The sequence below is a fragment of the Podarcis muralis genome, chromosome 14 (genome assembly GCF_964188315.1).
Source record: "Podarcis muralis chromosome 14, rPodMur119.hap1.1, whole genome shotgun sequence".
NCBI classification, from domain to species: Eukaryota; Metazoa; Chordata; class Lepidosauria; order Squamata; family Lacertidae; genus Podarcis; species Podarcis muralis.
The window spans coordinates 28,604,678-28,623,455 of record NC_135668.1 but is presented as its reverse complement, the minus strand read 5'-3'; the positions used below and the strand labels follow the sequence as shown (position 1 = coordinate 28,623,455).

The window sequence follows — 18,778 nt, the reverse complement described above, 5'->3', positions numbered from 1 at the left end:
GCAGGGACGCAAACCCGGTTCCCCAGATTACAAGACTACGGCTCTTAACCACTACACTACACTGGCTCTCTTGTGTTCTCTTGTGCTTGAATCCTGCTTGTAGGCTTCCCTTTGGGGCATCTGGTCAGCTACCATGAGAACAGGCTGCTAGACTAGATGGGCCCCTGGCCTGATCCAGCAGGATTTTCTTATGACACAACCCCAATTTTTTCACCCCCCCCCCCCAATTTCCTGGGGTAGACACCATATTTTGAAATGATGCATCCATTTTCTTGCCCTTTCTGGAATGATGCATTCCACCACAATTTGATGCTGAAGCTGGTGCCTTCAGAACGGCAGTCACTGCCTCTCAGCCTAACCTACCTCACAGGGTTGTTGTGAGGATTAAATGAGGATGTGGAGGGCCATGCACACTAATTTGAGCTCTTGGAGAGAGACAAGGTGAGATGCAAATGCAGTAAAGGGGGAAAAAACGAATTCCCCCAAACAGAGCTGACATTTCTGAACACATTTTTTAAAAAAAGAATAAATCTGGAATTTTGAATGCAGCCCTTTTCAGGTTTTTAAATTTCAATGACACCCCCCCCCATTTATAAAATTCCCCTTCCACCTCATTTGAAAATCAATTTGAATTTGCAAAAGTCAGAATTGTATACCTTGTTCCCACCCCCCTTACAAACACCCTCAAACTCAACAGCATGCATGCATTGTGGATACTGCAGAATTAGGCTGTTTTGTTTGCAGTTGCAATCAAAAGCCCCACTGAGTGAAGTTGCTTCAGATTCTTTCCTTTTCTCTCCTAAAGTTCTTGCAAGTCTCTGCAGCCAAGGGAAATCCCGGCAGCTCCCAGGGTGGCCCCTCCAGGGTGTTGGGAATCTGCTTCTCGCCTGGTCCTTTCTCCACTCCTCTCCCCCTGCACCTCCTACAATTTATTCCCTCCCACTTCCTTCTCAAGAGCTGCTTCTGTCAGGGAGCAAAGAACGGCTTGTGGGATAAGCAGAAAGCTGTTCCCCCCTCAGAGTGGAGCTGCCACACTGCCTTGGCGTCTCAAGCGGATGGTTTGGGTCGGGTACCACCAGGAACTTCCACCACCCACATGGACTTCTACAGAGAGCTGGTGGTAGCCTGGGCTATCGGCCTCCTATCAGGTAAGGCAGGCTGTGTGTGGTGCTGAATCTCATACAGGAGCATAGCAGTGCACCGTGGCGGGTGAGAAACGCAATTCAGGAGAAAGAAAGTGCTTAGGTCAGCAAGAAGACGCAGTTGCCAAATTTTCATTATTATCATTATTATTTATGCAGCAACTGAGAGATTTGTCTCCAAAGCATGTAATGATGGAGCGGTCTGTGTCTCCTCCACTTTTAAAATGCAAAGGGTATAAATTCTTGCAAAGTTTCAGAGGGAGGAAGTCGAGAAGTTCTTTGCATCTCAAGTACATTAAGCTTTTGGCACCTAGACCCAGTTTCGAATGCTTCAGTCTGCTTCCTTTTTAAGCTTTTTTTTCCCCCACAAGCAGCAAAACAAAGTAACTTTCTTTTGCTTTTTCAACTTTCAGAGAGTCTTTCTTTGCTGAAAACTTTTGCAGTCCAGTTAACGACTTGATGGTACCCGTTATTATGTTTAGGTGCTCAGTCCTTTTATTTATTTTAGGAGATGCAGCCTGGCCCCCACATATGGTTTGATGCGTGGCTGCTGGCGTGCGTGTTGAGTTACAGCAGAGGAGGGAGAGGGTGAAATTTTGCCTTTTTGCTGGCTGCATTCCGGCAAACTTAAAAACTCTCTTATGTATGGAGGGGGCTGAGCTGATGGAAGGGGAGACGTGTTTGCTTCAGTTATGTTTGACATCGTTCTGTGCCCAGTTCCAGCTCAGAAGCAAAGGGAGGGGATGGAGGGAGGGTGCTCTGCTGTGAGATTTTCAAACAAAAGAGAAACTTTTCCGGCTTGTGAGTGGAACTGTGGCTCTGGAACAAGCCTGGGGCTTTAGGAGGGGTTCCAGTCCATTACTATTTCTGGGAATGTTTCAAATGTAAATATGTACCTTTCTCCCAAATCGAACAAAACTGGCAAGACCCGAAGGCAGCCACAGCAAGACGAAGTGTGGCTGATGGAGAGAGCTGGTATTGCGCTTTTCCACGTGGACACGTTGCTGTGTTGTGCCTGCCGCAACCCAGCTGCACGCAGCGACGGGCTAGCCTTTTCCTTCCAGGGGTGGCACTTGATTCGGTCATGACTCTCGCTGTGCTCTTTGGAGAGGTTGCCCTGCACATTACACCCCAGCGGCAGGCAACAATACTAACTAGACAGGAAAGTTGAAGTTTTGTGTTTTCCTCCTGCATTTAAAGGGAACCAGCTGTAAGGCTGCAAGTTGGCTCCTTGCTTTTAATGTTGCAGTACCATGGAATTCGTTCCCACAAGAGGCAGTGATGCCCACCAACCTAGGTAAAATAAAGGGACCCCTGACCATTAGGTCCAGTCATGGCTGACTCTGGGGTTGTGGTGCTCATCTCGCTTTATTGGCCGAGGGAGTCGGCATACAGCTTCCGCGTCATGTGGCCAGCATGACTAAGCCGCATCTGGTGAACCAGAGCAGTGCACGGAAACGCCGTTTACCTTCCCGCCAGGGCGGTACCTATTTATCTACTTGCACTCTGCCTGCTAGGCTGGCAGGAGCAGGGACCAAAAAACGGGAGCTCACCCCATCATGGGGATTCGAACCACCGACCTTCCAATCGGCAAGTCCTAGGCTCTGTGATTTAACCCACATCGCCACCCACGTAAATTCATAGAGGAAAGGGCTGTCAGTGGCTACAAGCCATGATGGCCATGCTCTTCCTTCACTTTCAGAGGGAGCAGTGCTTCTGAATACCAGTTGCCAGCAACTACAGGAGCGGGGAAGGCTCATGTGCTCAGGACCTGCTTATGGGTTTCCCAACAAGCTTTCCTTCTATTCTTACGGAAGCCTAGTAAAAGGTTGAATCTGAAGGATAGGTGGAGATTTGCCTGGGACTGGCTCCAGCTGCATGGGGTACTGTCCTACCAGTAGGCTGGGAGTGGTCCCTTTCGATTCCACACTTCCGTTGTTATCGGAACCACCTGTCAGGAGCTGTTGCCACTGCCCCAAGTGGTGAAGTGCCAAACTGCAGCCTTTTCAGAGAAGAACCTTCTGGGTTTTGGTCTGGCTCTGACCATCAGGCTAGCTATTGGTTCCTCTAGGGCAGGAAGGAGTGTATACATCCTGTCTCAGTGGTGCCCATCTTAAGAGCTTGGTCAGCCTGTCCTATGGTTTATGTCTGGTTTTGGGTTGTGGTCTTGACTCCAGGGATATCTTCTGGTTCTGACTTCTGATCCCAATTGGTCTTTGGTCCTGCCTTCTGCTTCCGCTCTCACTCAACACTGCTGCCCAGGATAGTTTGTGTCCAAATGTTCCTAGCTGGAGACATTTCCTTCCTGCAGTTACAGTGGTACCTCGGGTTACATACACTTCAGGTTACATACGCTTCAGGATACTGACTCCGCTAACCCAGAAATATTACCTCGGGTTAAGAACTTTGCTTCAGGATGAGAACAGAAATCATGCTCTGGCAGCGTGGCGGCAGCGGGAGGCCCCATTAGCTAAAGTGGTGCTTCAGGTTAAGAACAGTTTCAGGTAAAGAATGGACCTCCGGAACGAATTAAGTACTTAACCCGAGGTACCACTGTACTTATATCAGTTTTTGGCCACCCAGGGGGCATAGTTCCAGAATGTCATGCTAATTTAGGACAGGTATAGATTCCAAATCCATCCAACCCCATCCTGCATGGCCAATGAGCAGGGATGAAGGCAGCTATAGTCCAGCAATGTATATTGTTCTTGTCACAGTGGTGCTCAGTGGCTACAGTCCAGCAATGGTAGCTATTAGCCATGATGGCTACGCTCTGTCTACATTCAAAGACAGCAATGCTTCTGAATACCAGTTGCTGGAAACTGCAGACAGAGAGAGTGCTCTTGTGGTCGGGTCCTGCTAGTGAGTTTCCCATTGGTCCAGCGGTTTGGCCACTGTGAGAATAGGATGCTGGACAAGATGGGTCATTGGCCTGATCCAACAGGCTCTTCTTAGGTTGCTCCTGCTGATTATTTACATAGTGCCAACAGTGTGCTCAGTGATTTACAGAGAGCAAGAGGTCAGGTCCCTGCCCCACAGGAGCTTACACTCCAGAGTTTGGCATGGGAGAAAGAACTGAGGAAAGGGAAGGAAATGAAGGCCACAGCTATACAGAGAAACACAATGTGGCTGTTTCAGTTCCACATTCTTTAATTTAGTTATAGGCTTGGTTGCAGCCAGGCCTGGGACCTCTGGGGTTGTGCCAAAGGCTTAATGGAAAAGGTGGTTTTGTGGAGGGATGTGGAGGAAGTAAGAGAGGCTTCATCCCAGCCTGGGCTGAGATATCTCAGGAAAGTGTTTCTCTTAGCAATGCTTGAATATTTTCTTTCGGGGGGATCTCTCCAAACTGTTGGAGAATTTCAGGAATCCCAGAGAATATTCTGTAAAACGCCGCCACCACCCATCTCAAGTTCTCTGCCTGTGACTGAAGCTATGGATCCTGTAGTCCTTGTCTCTTAGCCCATGGCTTCTTGCATCTGCGAGTATAAACTACCAACAGAATTTCATTCAGTATTGGAAGATATTTTTCTTGAGAATTTATCATTTTCCTGCTATTCCAAAACTGTTTAATAGTTTTGCCTCCCTCCAGAGCAAATTCAATGGACCCACCCCACATGCATACAATTTTACTGCCCTGAAAAATGGATGGATGGATGGTTTTTTGGGGATTCTACTGTTGTTGCATCAACGCAGACGAAAGGAAGTCCTTCTTCACCCAGTGCATAGTTAAACTACAGAACTCCCTCCCACAGAAGGCAGCGATGGCCACCAACTTAGATGGCTTTGAAAGAGGATGGGACAAATTCATAGAGGAAGATAAGGTTGTCAGTGTATACTAGTAGTTGGAGGCAGTAATGCTTCAGAATACCAGTTGCTGGAAAGCACCAGAATGGAGTATAAATCATAGAATTGTAGAGTTGGAAGGGACCCTGAGGATAATGTAGTCCAACCCCCTGCAATGCAGGACTATGCAGCTGTCTCATATGGGGTTTGAACCTGCAACCTTGGCATTATCAGCACCACGCTGTAACCAGCTGAGCTATCCAGGCTCCAATGTGCCGTTAATTGTTACTGCTTTGAATTTTATTGTGCAATTATCGTCCTTAGTTGGTCATGCAAACTGTGAATCTGAATAGTGCTTTTTAATAGGGCAGGGGATGCGTTTTTGGAAACAAGGGGGCAGTGGCCCCCCAGAAAATTTGCAACCACTGGCATGAAAGATACTCTTGGGTCCTTTAGTTATACTCTGAGCAGGTGCCAATTTTGAGGAGCATTTTGCCCTCTGGGGTCCCACTTCTCTGCTTCTCTGCTGTCACAGCCTGGCTTTTAAAAAACCTTTGTTTTTAAACTGTGGTACCAATACTCTTTTCCTCCCTGGTTGACTAGCTGGATGAATAAGTCTTAACCAGGCAGGCAAGGTGATGAGGGAAAGTCTCACTGTCCACAGATGCAGCACCAGCTAGCTGTGCCAATGGTCTAACTACTGGCCATTTTAATTTAAACAGTGAGACCAGCAATCAGGCCCCATCTCTGGGGTTGTGGGGCCAATGAAGATTCTGGAGGACTGAAGGGGTGGGCCAATCCCCCTCAACCCACCCTCTTGCTACTCTTATTGACCCCACAATCCCACAGGAGGTAACTGATAGCATGAGCTGGCTGTCACTCTTGCCCTGGCATCAGAGATGTTTTTAATTTAAAATGGTGGGCAGCTGGAGGCTTCCTGTCATGGCCTGCTAGGCCACCAGCTGTTCTGATGTGAGCACTGACCTCAGTAGAGGTAGGTCGGGGCAAAGGTACCCTGGACAGCTCCGTGCAGGGCTCAAGATGAATATCGCCTGGGAGCAGGGCTCAGGTGTTGCTTCAGCAGCAGGCAGGCTGAACCTTACATAGGTGCTGCAGCTCTGTCCCATTAGTTAGACTAGAGCAACCATCGCCGAGTGGTTCTGCCCCAGCCTTTTCCAGCAGATGTTTGATCTCCAAGCAGGGCTGGGAAGGATGCTCCCTTTGAAACTCTGCAGGGCAATGGCCAACCAGTGCAGACAATGGATGGGCCAATATTCTGGCTGCATCTCCTTGTGTTCATGTGTGTTAAAGGAAACATGGTAGCTCAGTAGAAGAGCATCTCTTTTGCATGCAGCTAGTCCTAAGTTCAAATCCCAGCATCTCCAGGTAAGGCTGGAGCCACAGCCAATCAATGTAGACAATCCTGAGCAATATGGACCAATGACCTGCTAGAAGGCAGCTTTCTATGTTCCACACTTACATCTCTGCCCAGAGAAAGATACCTGCAAAATTCTGTGGCCCCAGTTATACCCTACCAGAGACCCTAATTGTTGTTGTTTAGTCGTTTAGTCGTGTCCAACTCTTCGTGACCCCATGGACCAGAGCACGCCAGGCACTCCTGTCTTCCACTGACTCCCGCAATTTGGTCAGACTCATGTTTGTAGCTTCAAGAACACTGTCCAACCATCTCGTCCTCTGTCGTCCCCTTCTTCTTGTGCCCTCAATCTTTCCCAACATCAGGGTCTTTTCCAGGGAGTCTTCTCTTCTTATGAGGTGGCCAAAGTATTGGAGCCTCAGCTTCACGATCTGTCCTTCCAGTGAGCACTCAGGGCTGATTTCTTTCAGAATGGATACGTTTGATCTTGCAGTCCATGGGACTCTCAAGAGTCTCCTCCAGCACCATAATTCAAAAGCATCAATTCTTCGGCGATCAGCCTTCTTTATGGTCCAGCTCTCACTTCCATACATCACTACTGAGACCCTAATATTGCAACCTCATTACTCGTAAGATTGACCTTTATTATATTTAGGCAGGCTAATTTAACCATTTGAATTAATGTCAGTATTTAATATTTCTCTCTTTTCTAAAGAGTTTTCTTCTGGTGATAATATTTAATGTACTTCCTATCTGATTAATGATATTTACCATGTATGTTAAAATAAAACTTAATAACAACAACAACCACAACAACAACCTTTAGATCCCCAGTAGTCACACATATTAGCTTTACTATTCCAAGACTGTTCAGAAACAACCCCAATTCAGGGCTAGACATTGACGTTTATTATAAACAAATCAGACCAATATGTCAGCATAAATTAATCCCTACAGAATTTCCACTGGCTTGCTCGGCCCAATTTGAACTTTTAAAACTGCTGATGTACGAATTCATTGTCCATAATTGTGCATGTCACTTTCTACAATTTATGTGGTTCCTCAGTAGCGGGATAGATCTCCTCTTCTTAAAGGAGTTGCTATAGTGACTTGTTAATAAATACTTAAGTTCCAACCATTACGTAGATGCTAGGAAGGAAACGTCCTCTTTTTCATAAGCATACTTGCTCACTCTGTTAATTCTAGGCACTCCCCACAGAACCGTCCAGAATTTAACAAGGAAAAAAAGAAAAGAAAAAGGGAGCTCTTAAAAAATGGGAACAGAGAGAGGTGGGCAGAGCAACCCAGAGTTACTCAGTATTTTTAGATTCACATATGGAAGTGAGTGGGTTGAAATCCTGATGATCGCAAGCCATAAATTTCAAGTCTGAATGGCCTGTTTGGGGTGAATGTACATCCTTAAGATTCCTGTAAATGTGTGATTCATTCTGGAGAGTGAAACACAGGAAGCTGCCTTATGCTGAGTCAGACCCATTGGTCCATCTAGCCCAGTATTGTCTACACTGACCGGCAGCAGCTCTGGGGTTTCAATCAGGGAATCTTTCCCAGCCCTACCTGGAGATGCTCGTGGGGATTGAAACTGGGACCTTCTGCATTCATGGGAGATAATTTCTACCACTGGAGGACCAGGCACCCCATTGAGTGCCAAAAGAAGTGGGGATTCTGGCTGCATTGCGGCAGCTTGCCAGGAGAGGGCGCCGGTCTATTCTCGGCTGTATTTGAGTGCCACCATCAGCACTGCAGCAGCCAGCTTATCAGCAGTCAGGTGACACAAAGGGCCAATAGGATTCCACCTGGCCCTATAAAACCTCAGTCTTAGGGATGGCTCCTTGCCATTTGCTCCTTGATGCCTGCCCTGAGCTTGCTTTGCCTCACCTCCAGGTGCCCAGCCCTTCTGGGATATATCAACTGGCCACCAGCAAACACTCCTTCTTACAAGGAGCTCAAGGTGGCATACATGGTTCTTCCCCTCCTGAATTGATCTACACAACAACCCTGTGCAGTAGGCTGGGCTGAGAGGCAGCAACTGGCCCAAGGTCATGCAGTGAGCTTCTTCATGGCTGCATGTGGGATTCGAACTCTGGTGTCTCCCAGTTGCTAGTCTGACATTCTAAGTAGGTCAGACTGACTCCCTTCGCACATTTGGCCTTTCCCTTGAAGGCAGGATGATGCCTTGGTTTGTTGGAACCATCCTCCTGTCATCCAGAGGAAGGGAGTAAAGGTGTGAGCAGGCAGAGGAGGTGTTGATCCTTCTCACCATCACTTTGGAAGGGAGAGGGAGTGCACCCAGAAGGTGTTGTCAGAAGCCCCGCCCCCAAACCCTGGAACCAGCCCTGATTCCTGGTGTGGGTTATAAGTTCTCTCATGGCCAAAGATAAAGCATAGCCATTGTCATGTGGACAATTCAAAGCCGTCCTCCTTGTCACACCCCCCCCCCCACTCTTTTAAAAGCAAAAGCATTTGTCTCTTTGGCATGAAGAATTTGCACACCGGCACATTTAATGGTTTTAACAAAAGTCGCTCTGGATGGAGAACCAGAAATTGAGAACCTTCCCAAGGAAGAACCACATGAGTGTTGGACAGCTATACAAAACGTGAACTGGATGGTTTGCAAAAGCAAAAATCATGGAGGGAGTAGATCTATCCATGGCTACTAACCTCAGTGGTTTTGTACTGCCTTCGGAGCTGCAGGCAGTATAACTCTGGAATACTTGCTGCTGGAATTTGCAAGGGCAGAGAGTGCTGTTGCACCCGTGCCGTGTTTTGTGGGCTTCCCATTGGGATATCTGGTTGGCCACTGGCCAACCGGACTAGACGGGCGCCCTTTGGCCTGATTCAGCTTGCATTCTTATGTGCTCTGATGAAGTGCAGGCCTGGGGGTTCCCCCTCTCTATTGCCCCTTGCGACTCTCCATAAATACTCCAAAATCAGTACTTGAAGGAAAGGTTAATCCTAGGTGCTCAGAAGCTGCTTTGCATGGACTGTTGGTCCAATCTAGCTCAGTATTGCCTGCATAGATTGACAGTGGCTCACCAGGGTATCGGGCAGCAAATCTTTCCCTGAAGATGCTGCTGGAGATTGAACCTGTGACCTTCTGCGTGCAAATCAGGTGCTCTCCCATTGAGCTATAGCCCTTCTTCTGGAAGGGAGAGGCAACTGGCCACCTGGAGAGGGTAGGAGGGTCACCTTGCAAGAAAGAGGGTGGTTTCCTTGCCTTATTGCCAGGTATCCCCAGCCAAAATATGCTATGAGGGTTTTCCGAAAGTCCGAGTGAGGAAAAACACCCATCAGTCCTCATGTCCAAATGATGGCTGTGAATTCAACTCAAGTTTCATCCCTTCTCTTCTCTGGGCCAAGTCCTTTCTGTTTTGACAAAGACCAGACGTTGCCTTGGTCTCTCTTATATTTCCACTATATTATAAGACAGCAATTAGATATGGCAACAAACATTCTTTTGAATCTCTTCATTCTTTGCTGGCTGCTTAAAGATCATTCGGGGGGGGGTGGAGAAGAAGAAAGGGCAATATTTCTGGTTTCTCCTAAATCATACTGTTATATGTCACCCCAATCTCTGAGCGATGAGATAATCCATGGGTCACAGACGCTTGCCCATGTTCAGATTCCTTGGAATGTGAAGGTTAGTGGAGACTGTGGTGTCTTTAGGATATATGATTTTATTTACATATATATATACAACCTGAGCACATTGGGACGCGGGTGGCACTGTGAGTTAAACCACAGAGCCTAGGACTTGCTGATCAGAAGGTCAGCGGTTTGAATCCCCATGACGGGGTGAGCTCCCATTGCTTGGTCCCTGCTCCTGCCAACCTAGCAGTTTGAAAGCACGTCAAAGTGCAAGTAGATAAATAGGTACCGCTCCGGCGGGAAGGTAAATGGCGTTTCCGTGCACTGCTCTGGTTCGCCAGAAGCAGCTTAGTCATGCTGGCCACATGACCCGGAAGCTGTACGCCGGCTCCCTTGGCCAATAAAGCGAGATGAGCGCCGCACCCCAGAGTCATCCGCGACTGGACCTAATGGTCAGGGGTCCCTTTACCTTTACCTTTTTTACAACCTGAGCATAGGATGGAGAGGCTCACAGCATTAACACCCAACAGATCTTGCTTCTCTGTTTGTCACAGCTTTGGATCCAGCACAAAGCAAGCATGCCTCTCTGTCTCCTGCTTTCAGCTCAGCTCACACACAACTCTCTGACTCTTGTTCTCCTACCTAGCAACTAGGTGAGGGAGTGGAAGAAATGCCCACCCTTTAGCCTGGAGGGCACCATCCCTTAGCTGTAGCTCTTGCAACCTAGCTCATTCTTTTGGGATGCTGATGAGGACACTTAAGTGGCCAGCTCAGGGCAAACTTGTCTTACTAGTTCAGCAATAGAATCCTCTATTAAATTCTAACCCACAGTGAGTTCCTGATCTCAACAATTGGAAGGGGTGCAGGGCATCATTCCGACTGACCTCCCCCCCCCCAAGCCCCCAACAATACAAAAGCTGGAATGGTGGCGTGGGGAGCAGTGTGAGTCAAAGGGCAGAGCTCAGTGACAGAACATCTGCTTTGCATGCAGATGGTCCCAAGTTCAAATCCCTGATGGCATCTCCGTGGGGACCTGGGAGCTGGGAATGTCCCTTGCCTGAAGCACTGGGGAGCTGCTGCCAATCAGTGTAGAAAGCACTGAGCTTGATGGACCAATTGTCTGAGGGTGAAGCAGAACAATCGAGCACCTTGTGATCTTGACAACCTCACTCCTGTCCCTTCTAAATTTATCCTAGTGTTTTGAAATGTTTTAACTCGTAATGCCAATAAAGGTATTTGTATTTGTATTTGACCAATTGTCTGGCCTGGCATTAGTCATCTTTCTGTATTCCTATGTGAGTCAAGCAGGTCAAACTTCATCAGGGCTTCAGCTCCAAGAAGTTTTGAAGCATGTGTGATGATGCTGATGATGATACTTGACTATTTTAAAGCATTCTTGTAATGATTACTGAGCTATGTCTGAGGCACTTTGACTATTCAGTAGTGGCACATAACTATTATGGTTGTTCAAATAAATTTGAGCAAGAAACTTGTGCAACCTTAGGGCACAATGACACTGGTCTTTCCCACGGGGTGTGGTGTGGGGAGGTGAAGGCAGCTAGGGGGCGTTTTCAGCAGAAAAACAACATGAGGGTTAAGAAGACCTTTTCCTCCATCTGCTTTCCACTTTTAGTACCCTCTGAGGCTGCATTTTTCTTAACAAAAAGAGTTGCCACACAGTGTGTATTGTGGAACAGCCTTCACCAACTGGGTGACCTCGATATATTTTGGTTTACAAGTCCTATCAGTCCCAACCAGCACAGCTAGAGGCTGTTTTAATTCTTTTGATTGTGCATTCATGATGATTTGTGCTCATGATGTTATCAGGGGAGTTATACACTCCCCCATTTTCAATACTGCGTATGCCGCAAATGTTTTGGAGTGAACACGCTGCCACATTTCCATCTGGCATGTGTTCTGTAGCCTCCTGCTGAAATTCTGTCACTTTTTATAGCACAACTATTTTGGGTTTGCAATTTTTGTATTGTTGCACAGTAGTGCAAGAACACCCCCCCCTCCAGATGGTAGTGTGGTAACTTTGGGGAAGCATCGCCAGACAACTAATAAAGCAGAATGGTGTGTGGATGGTCCAGTATAAACCCATCACTAATGCAAAATCACTGTATCAGTAACATAGAATCAGAGAACTGTAGAGTTGGAAGGGACCAAGTATCATCTAGTCAAACCCCATTAAATACAGGAATAACAAATAAAACCCTCACAGATGCCCACCAAACCTCTGCTGGAAACCCTCCAATGAAGGAAAGTCCACCTGCTTCTGAGGTTGTCAATTCCACTGTTGAGCAGCTCTTACAATCAGAAAGCTCTTCCTAATGTTAAGTCAGAATCTCCTTTCTTGTCAGTTGAGTCCATTGGTTTAGGTACTACTCTCTGGAGCAGTACAAAAAACCAAGCTGGCTCCATCTTCCGTGGGACAGCCCTTTGGATTTTTGAAGATGGCTATTGTATCCCCTCTCAGTCTTCTCTTCTCCGGACTAAATATACCCAACTCCTTCAACCATTCCTCATAAGGCTTGGTTTCCATACCCTTGGTCATCTTGGTCACCTTCCTCAGCACCTCCTTTTGCAGAAGATACCTGCAAAATAAAAAGCAAAAAACCCCAACAGTCTTCACACAAGCCCTGAGTGGGTCTCATGAGAGGCTGAAAGCTTCCAGAGTTTCTATTCTGCCCCCCACCCCCAACTACTTATAAAAGGGAATCATGGAAAGGGGAAAGAGAAAACTGAAGAAGGCAGGGCTGCCTCTTGAGGAAGGAGAAAAGAACTCTGGGCCAGGGAGTGGTGTGCTGGGTCATCTGTTTTCTTTGCCCATGATAGTTTGATGGGGAGACAGAGGGACCACAAAAGCGGGAGGAGGGAAGCTTGTGATCCTGAAGGAAGGAAAGAGCAGCTGCTTTAAGCTGCAAGGGGTGTGGGATGCAGGGACTTGTGACATCAGGATAGAAGTATTTTAAATCTATATGTATATAAAATAAATCTGATGTAAGCTCTCTATTTTGACACATTGAAATAGATGCTAGCTGTTGCTGTGTGGATCAAGGAGGGCCAATCACATGTCAAAAGGCCTCCCTCCTTGCCAACTCAACATTCTTCCCATTCAGAAACCAAGCACCCTTATCATTAAATAATGTTAATATTGTCTCATCGACATAATAATGGTAAGAGGTAAACACCAGATTTTTGAGATTCTCAGAAGACAATCCAGGCTCTGCTCTGTGCAGGAAAAAAATAATAAATTTTGTTGATGAAATGAAAAAGAACTTTATCTTCTGTCACATGAAAATTCCACCCTGGATTTATAGCGAGAAACTTAGGCCAAAAATATGATCACGGTCCTTCTGTTCCAAACTGCAAGAGTTATTCTTTTATTTATCACCACTGTCCAGAAATACGATATGTGCAGAAAGGGAGAAATGGCAGAAACTCCATTCAGAAGATAAACACAGCCAGGTAGTCCTTGTCTCTTCCCCTACATAATCCTCTTGCTAAGTGGCTTGGCCTAGATAAAGACTTGATTCCTGCTCCAAGTCCAGGCACTGAGAAAGAAAAGCAAGGTCTCTCCAGTTCCTTTGGAACCCGCTTCTGTTTATACTGCATTGCACCCTTAATTGATGTAACTGATGAAACAATGAAGCATTTCAGCCCTAATTATTACATTGACATTTTCCAGCATAAAAACTTAACTTCCAGTTTTTAAAAAACAATGAATTTTAAAATTGCAATTCAGGGAGAGGAGTATTAAATTCACACTTGCAGCCTTAAAAAAAAAATCATTTTATTTATTTTGTGAATGTAAAACGGGCATTGTGTTCCCTTTGCTGCACAACTTAATTCTGTTCATATTTGTTTGTCTCAGGATTCTGCGATGCCTTCAACATTGACACGAAGAGGCCACGAATTATTCCAGGCTCTAAAGAAGCATATTTTGGCTATACGGTTCAACAGCATGAAATCAATGGGAAGAAATGGTAAATGAATACCACATTGTGCCTAAACTGGATGCTTATGCTGTGATGTTTCTTCCTATGCTTTTGGCAAGGCATTTGTCTTTTATTATGTCTCTAATACTGTCCTTAATCAAATGCTGGTAAATTGCATTTCCTTTTTACCTGCTCACACATACCATGAAACCATGGTGAGACCCTACCATGAAAAACCTCCATGAGCCCCAGCAAAGTGTCAGGATCATGCACCCTCCTAACTCTTTTCCTCCCTTGCAGGTGGGGGAAGGATTTCCAATTTTGCTTTCAAGGAGTCTTGGCTTAGTGCTACATGCAACTCAGGCGATGTGTTGAACAATAAATGATGGTTAGTTGCTAAGCGAGTGAACTTCAAACTCTAGGTTATGAAGCTGGCTTCCTAACTAACCATGGTTTCTTGTACGCCACGACTCCTGGTTTATATGTAATGTTAAAGCCGGAATTCTTTGAAAGAGAAACAAAACCTTGCAGAAATCATCTTGCTGGACATGCAGGAGGGGAGAAGAGACCACATGAGCTTGGCATTTTGCCTGAACCCAGAAAAGTTCGCTCACATAGCAGGAAACCAAGGTGAATGTAGGCATTGTATTTGTTGTTGTTAATTCAACTTACACACCACCCTATACCTGGCGGTCTCAGGGCATTTCACTACAAGACCACAACATATAAAATCAAACCCAAAGCAGTAACCCAATAAACGCCCCCCCCCCAAGCCATATTCTAAAAGGGTGTTGGATTAAAATGGAAGGCCTGGTTAAAGAGGAATGTTTTTGCCTGGCGTCTAATGGTGTACAATGAAGGTGCCAGGCAAACCTCCCAGGGGAGAGCATTCCACAGATGGGGAGCCACTGCAGACAAGGCCCGTTCTCATGTTACCACCCTCCAGACCTCTTGAGGAGGAGACACACATAGGAGGACCTCAGAAGATGATCTCAGGGACCGGGTAGGTTCATATAGGAAGAGGTAGTCCTTGAGGTAGGTGTAGTGAACACCTGCAATATCAATGCTAAGTGTTGTTTGTCCAGATGGAATCATGTATGGCTTTAACTAAAGATTAAAAGGGAAGAAGCTAGTTCAGTTCATGAACAGCAAAACCAGGGCTTCCTTTTCAAGGAAGGGTGGAACAGCCAGTGGCGTAGCGTGGGGGGTGCAGGGGGGGCCGGCCGCACCGGGCGCAACATCTGGGGTTAGGGCAAATCCACGGGTTAGGGGGCGCAAATCCACGGGTTAGGGGGCGCAAATTACTTGCCTTGCCCCGGGTACTGACAACCCACGCTACGCCACTGGGAACAGCACAGGACAAAGGGTCCCCTGTTCCTGGTCTGAGGCCTTTAGAGCACAGACTGAACATTGGGAAGCAAAGAGGGGGAAAGATCATTGTACTGGATAGGTCTTTGTGCAGCTGCCTGTTTTGCGACTTTGACCAGTGATGCAGATCTGAGCATCTTTCCAGGCTGCCCTTCAGACTATCAGGGTAGCATTGTGGTCAGTGAGGGCATTGTTTTGCTTGTGAGGATCAGATGTACACAACGGGAGTTCCCCCCAAATGTCTTCAGCATATACTTGCTTTCCCCACCACTCTTTCCTTCCAATCTCATTATGTTTATTAGATGCTTCACCAGTTCTCAGTGAGAAATTCAGTCTGTGTGTGATTAAAAAAGAAAGAAAAAAGCAAAGGTAACTGTTCTAGCCTATAAGAACATCTACCTTGGGGCAATCCATTTCTTAGGCAAACCAAAATGTCACAAAATAATGTGCTGGCTTTTGAGTTCCACAGAACAATTCATCAGTCTAAGTGGTAAACAATGTGGGTAGGTGGAGGAACAATAGGCTGGTGGTATAGCCCTTTGTGTCTGGATCTGGTCAGAGTCTGAAGATGGAGAATGAGAGGCCAAAGTGGAGACCAGGAGCATCAGAAGTTGCCTTGTACCAACTGGGACCCATTGGTCCATTGCCTACACTGACTTACAGCAGCTCTCCAGGGTTTCTTCCCCAGGGAATGCATGGATTAAAGCCGGGACCTTCTGCATTGTTCAATACATGTTCTTCTACTCAGCTATGGCAACAATCTGGCTGAGGGCAGGACATGTAGCACTGTCCTCCAACACCTCATTGCCACCCTTCAGCATCTTCTGTCTGAGGCCTCTGCCTCACTTTGCCTAATGGTAGGACCGGCCTTGTTCATCAAATAAGGTTTTGTTTTAGGGGCCTTGGAGGTTACCGGTTGCACCAAGGCATATTGGAAAGAAGGAACATATAATGGCAGGTCCCCCAACTCCTTGTGTGTGCTCCATGGCAGCTGAACATGTGAATGGATTCCCAGTGCCAAACCTTCTCTTTGAGGTGGTGTGAAAGTTTTATCTGTGATGTTAGATCTGTGGAGACATTGCCATCTTTGTGTAATGGGTGTGTGAGAGAGAGAGCAAACTCCGAAAGCTCCTTCCCTTCTCCTCAAATGCCTAAAATGAACCCCATGCAATAAAATAAGGAGCTAAGGATTCTTGTTTTTACCCCAAAAGCAAAAAAAAGAGAGGAAGAAGCCATTGTAAACCCACCATGACTCACAAAGTATGAATCACTAAACAAACAAGCCATCTATACTACAAAACCAACAGACGTATGTTTCGCTACCAAAGGATCCAGTATCCCAGCGATTGCGGTGCCACTGTCAGCCAGCTCTGCTAGATGTGAAATTGGCAGGAGGCAGACGCAGTGGAAAAGAGAGCAAAGCCGCAGCGTGATGTTAAGAGGGAAACCAGATGACCATCCCTAAAAGGCAGCCTGCAAAGATTCCAGAATTCCAGCGAGAGGGAAAGCAAAGGCTCCATCACACAGCTGAATGGCAAACGGAGAAATTCTGGGCTGTGGAGGGAAGATGCTTATAATAACAGCTCTTACAAATCCTGGCATCCGACCAAGTATTTAAAGAGGAATTTAAGCTCACTGAGCATCTTGGATTCTTTCTTTGGTGTCTTTCCCCCCAAAGATACTTTTTTTAGAAATTCCCTCAGATAACTTATGCGTGTCATATAAATAAAAATCTGCCGTCTTGGTTGTATAAGATGTGGAATCCATGAGAAATCCCAAACTGGTTCTGTAAATGCCATGAGCCTGAGGTTTGGGCCTCCTCTAGGTGTAAGCATTGGCGGCCAGCAGGCTGAGATGGTGTTACTCACCTGGCTTCCCAATGCGGAATAAACCAAGTAAGGAAGGGACAAGGTGGCAGGGAGGTTGGCGCAGTGGCAGAGCCCATATCACAGGGACCTCCCACTACCTTGCCTCCCCACAGCCCAGGATGCTTTGCCCCCAGCCATCACTGCCTCTTCCTCTTCCTCTTCTGCTGCTACCACCATGGCCTGAAGCGACTGGAGACAGCCCAGGGTAGTTCCAGTGCTGAATGAGTCTGGAGAGATGAGCAGGCAGCAGTGCAGGGGGAGGGGAATGGCCCCTCATCCCCACCAAAGTTGTCCTTCAGAACATCTGCAAGGGCTCTTGTACTGGTGGGTGGGTGAGTTTCGCACAACAGAGCATCTCAGTGCAGCAGTTGTGCTGGTAGAAATTCAAAATGCGACAGATTAGGCCATCTGTCACTCACCAAAGTTACCAGCAGCCTCTTGTGCAACAACATTATGTCAGCAGAACAAACAGGGCTCCCCCCCCCAGACGGAATTCACCGGAACTCAGTTCCAGCACTTGTCAGGTGGGCGCCATGGCCATTATAAAAGAATAAGGGAGGTGTTCATGATGAGTTCTGGCACCTCTTTTTCTAGAAAAATAGCACTGGGAACAAGTATACCACTAAGTGACTTTAACTTAGCCCTCTGTTGGATGGCTTGGGGGGAGTGCCCTTTTGCTTGTTCCACCTCCCTCAGAAATTGAGGATAGTGGTGACCCAGGAGAGGGCCTTCTCTGTGGCAGCCCCTTAGTTGTGGAACTCCCTCCCGGCAGAGGTGTGTCTGGCTTCTTCACTATTCAGCTTTTGGTGAAGGCTGAAGACACACCTCTCTCTCCTCTGGTTTTTGATGCCTGAGATCTGTGCTTTCAGGGCCCACCATATTCCTGTGACTGTAATCTGCTTTAACTCTTTTTCAGTTCTGGATTTCAAATTATTGCAATCCGCCCTGGGACTTGTTGGTGAAGGGCAGGTGATACTACTTATACTACTACAACTACATTAGTAATGCAACCCCTGGAGAGCACCAGATTGAGGAAGGCTGATTTAGAGGGATTTTGTGAAGCGGAAGAGAGGTGGTTGGTCTCTTTCTATTGTGTCTGTGCATGTATAAAAGATATGAGCAGGGCTTTCGGGGGGCAGACAGCCAAGAGTTACACATTTGGAGGAGGGGGGTTCAAATATAACCAAGGTAGTGGAAAGTCTAAAAAGAAGGAATCCAGATTCCCAAATTCCAAGGGAGGGGGCGGGAGACGTAATTTGCACCGCTCCAAAATCCAGCCAGGGCATTAGATCATCTTCTCTCTTCATTGTCTTTCCAGATCTGCGATTTGAGTTCATTCCTTCCTCATTAAGTGACCTTGGCTCTCCCCCACCCTTCAAAATAAGCCTCCTTTTTCTTTCAAAATGATCCCAGCCACAGTCTGTTGGTATCGAACCAAGTTGCATTGGACAACGCCACTTGCTTTTTCTGTTGTTTTCATGTTGTAGCTACTGAAGTGGTCTGAGACATTTTTGACAGGTGTGCTGTCTGTTGAAACTTGCGTATGGAATGCAGGCTCCACATACGTGCTGGTAACGTAAGCGGCTCCCTTGGCAAGGGTCTGGCAGGGGATTCTGACACAGGCCTGGGTGGGTTGGAGTTGCCACTGGCATATGGCACAGAGATAAGAAATTCAGAGTGATAATCCACTTGTAT

The 18,778-nt window shown here is 46.9% G+C and overlaps 1 protein-coding gene across 1 annotated transcript in view; it reads left to right on the top strand.

The window, feature by feature from the left end:
- Positions 1-960: 960 nt before the first annotated feature.
- Positions 961-18,778, top strand: part of ITGA11 (integrin subunit alpha 11) — a 92,930-nt gene continuing 75,112 nt past the window's right edge. The window contains exons 1-2 of the mRNA XM_028705830.2: positions 961-1,148; positions 13,784-13,895. Of these exons, the coding sequence (XP_028561663.2) occupies positions 1,097-1,148; positions 13,784-13,895 (164 nt within the window). The 5' untranslated portion in view covers positions 961-1,096. The remainder of the gene's footprint in view (positions 1,149-13,783; positions 13,896-18,778) is intronic.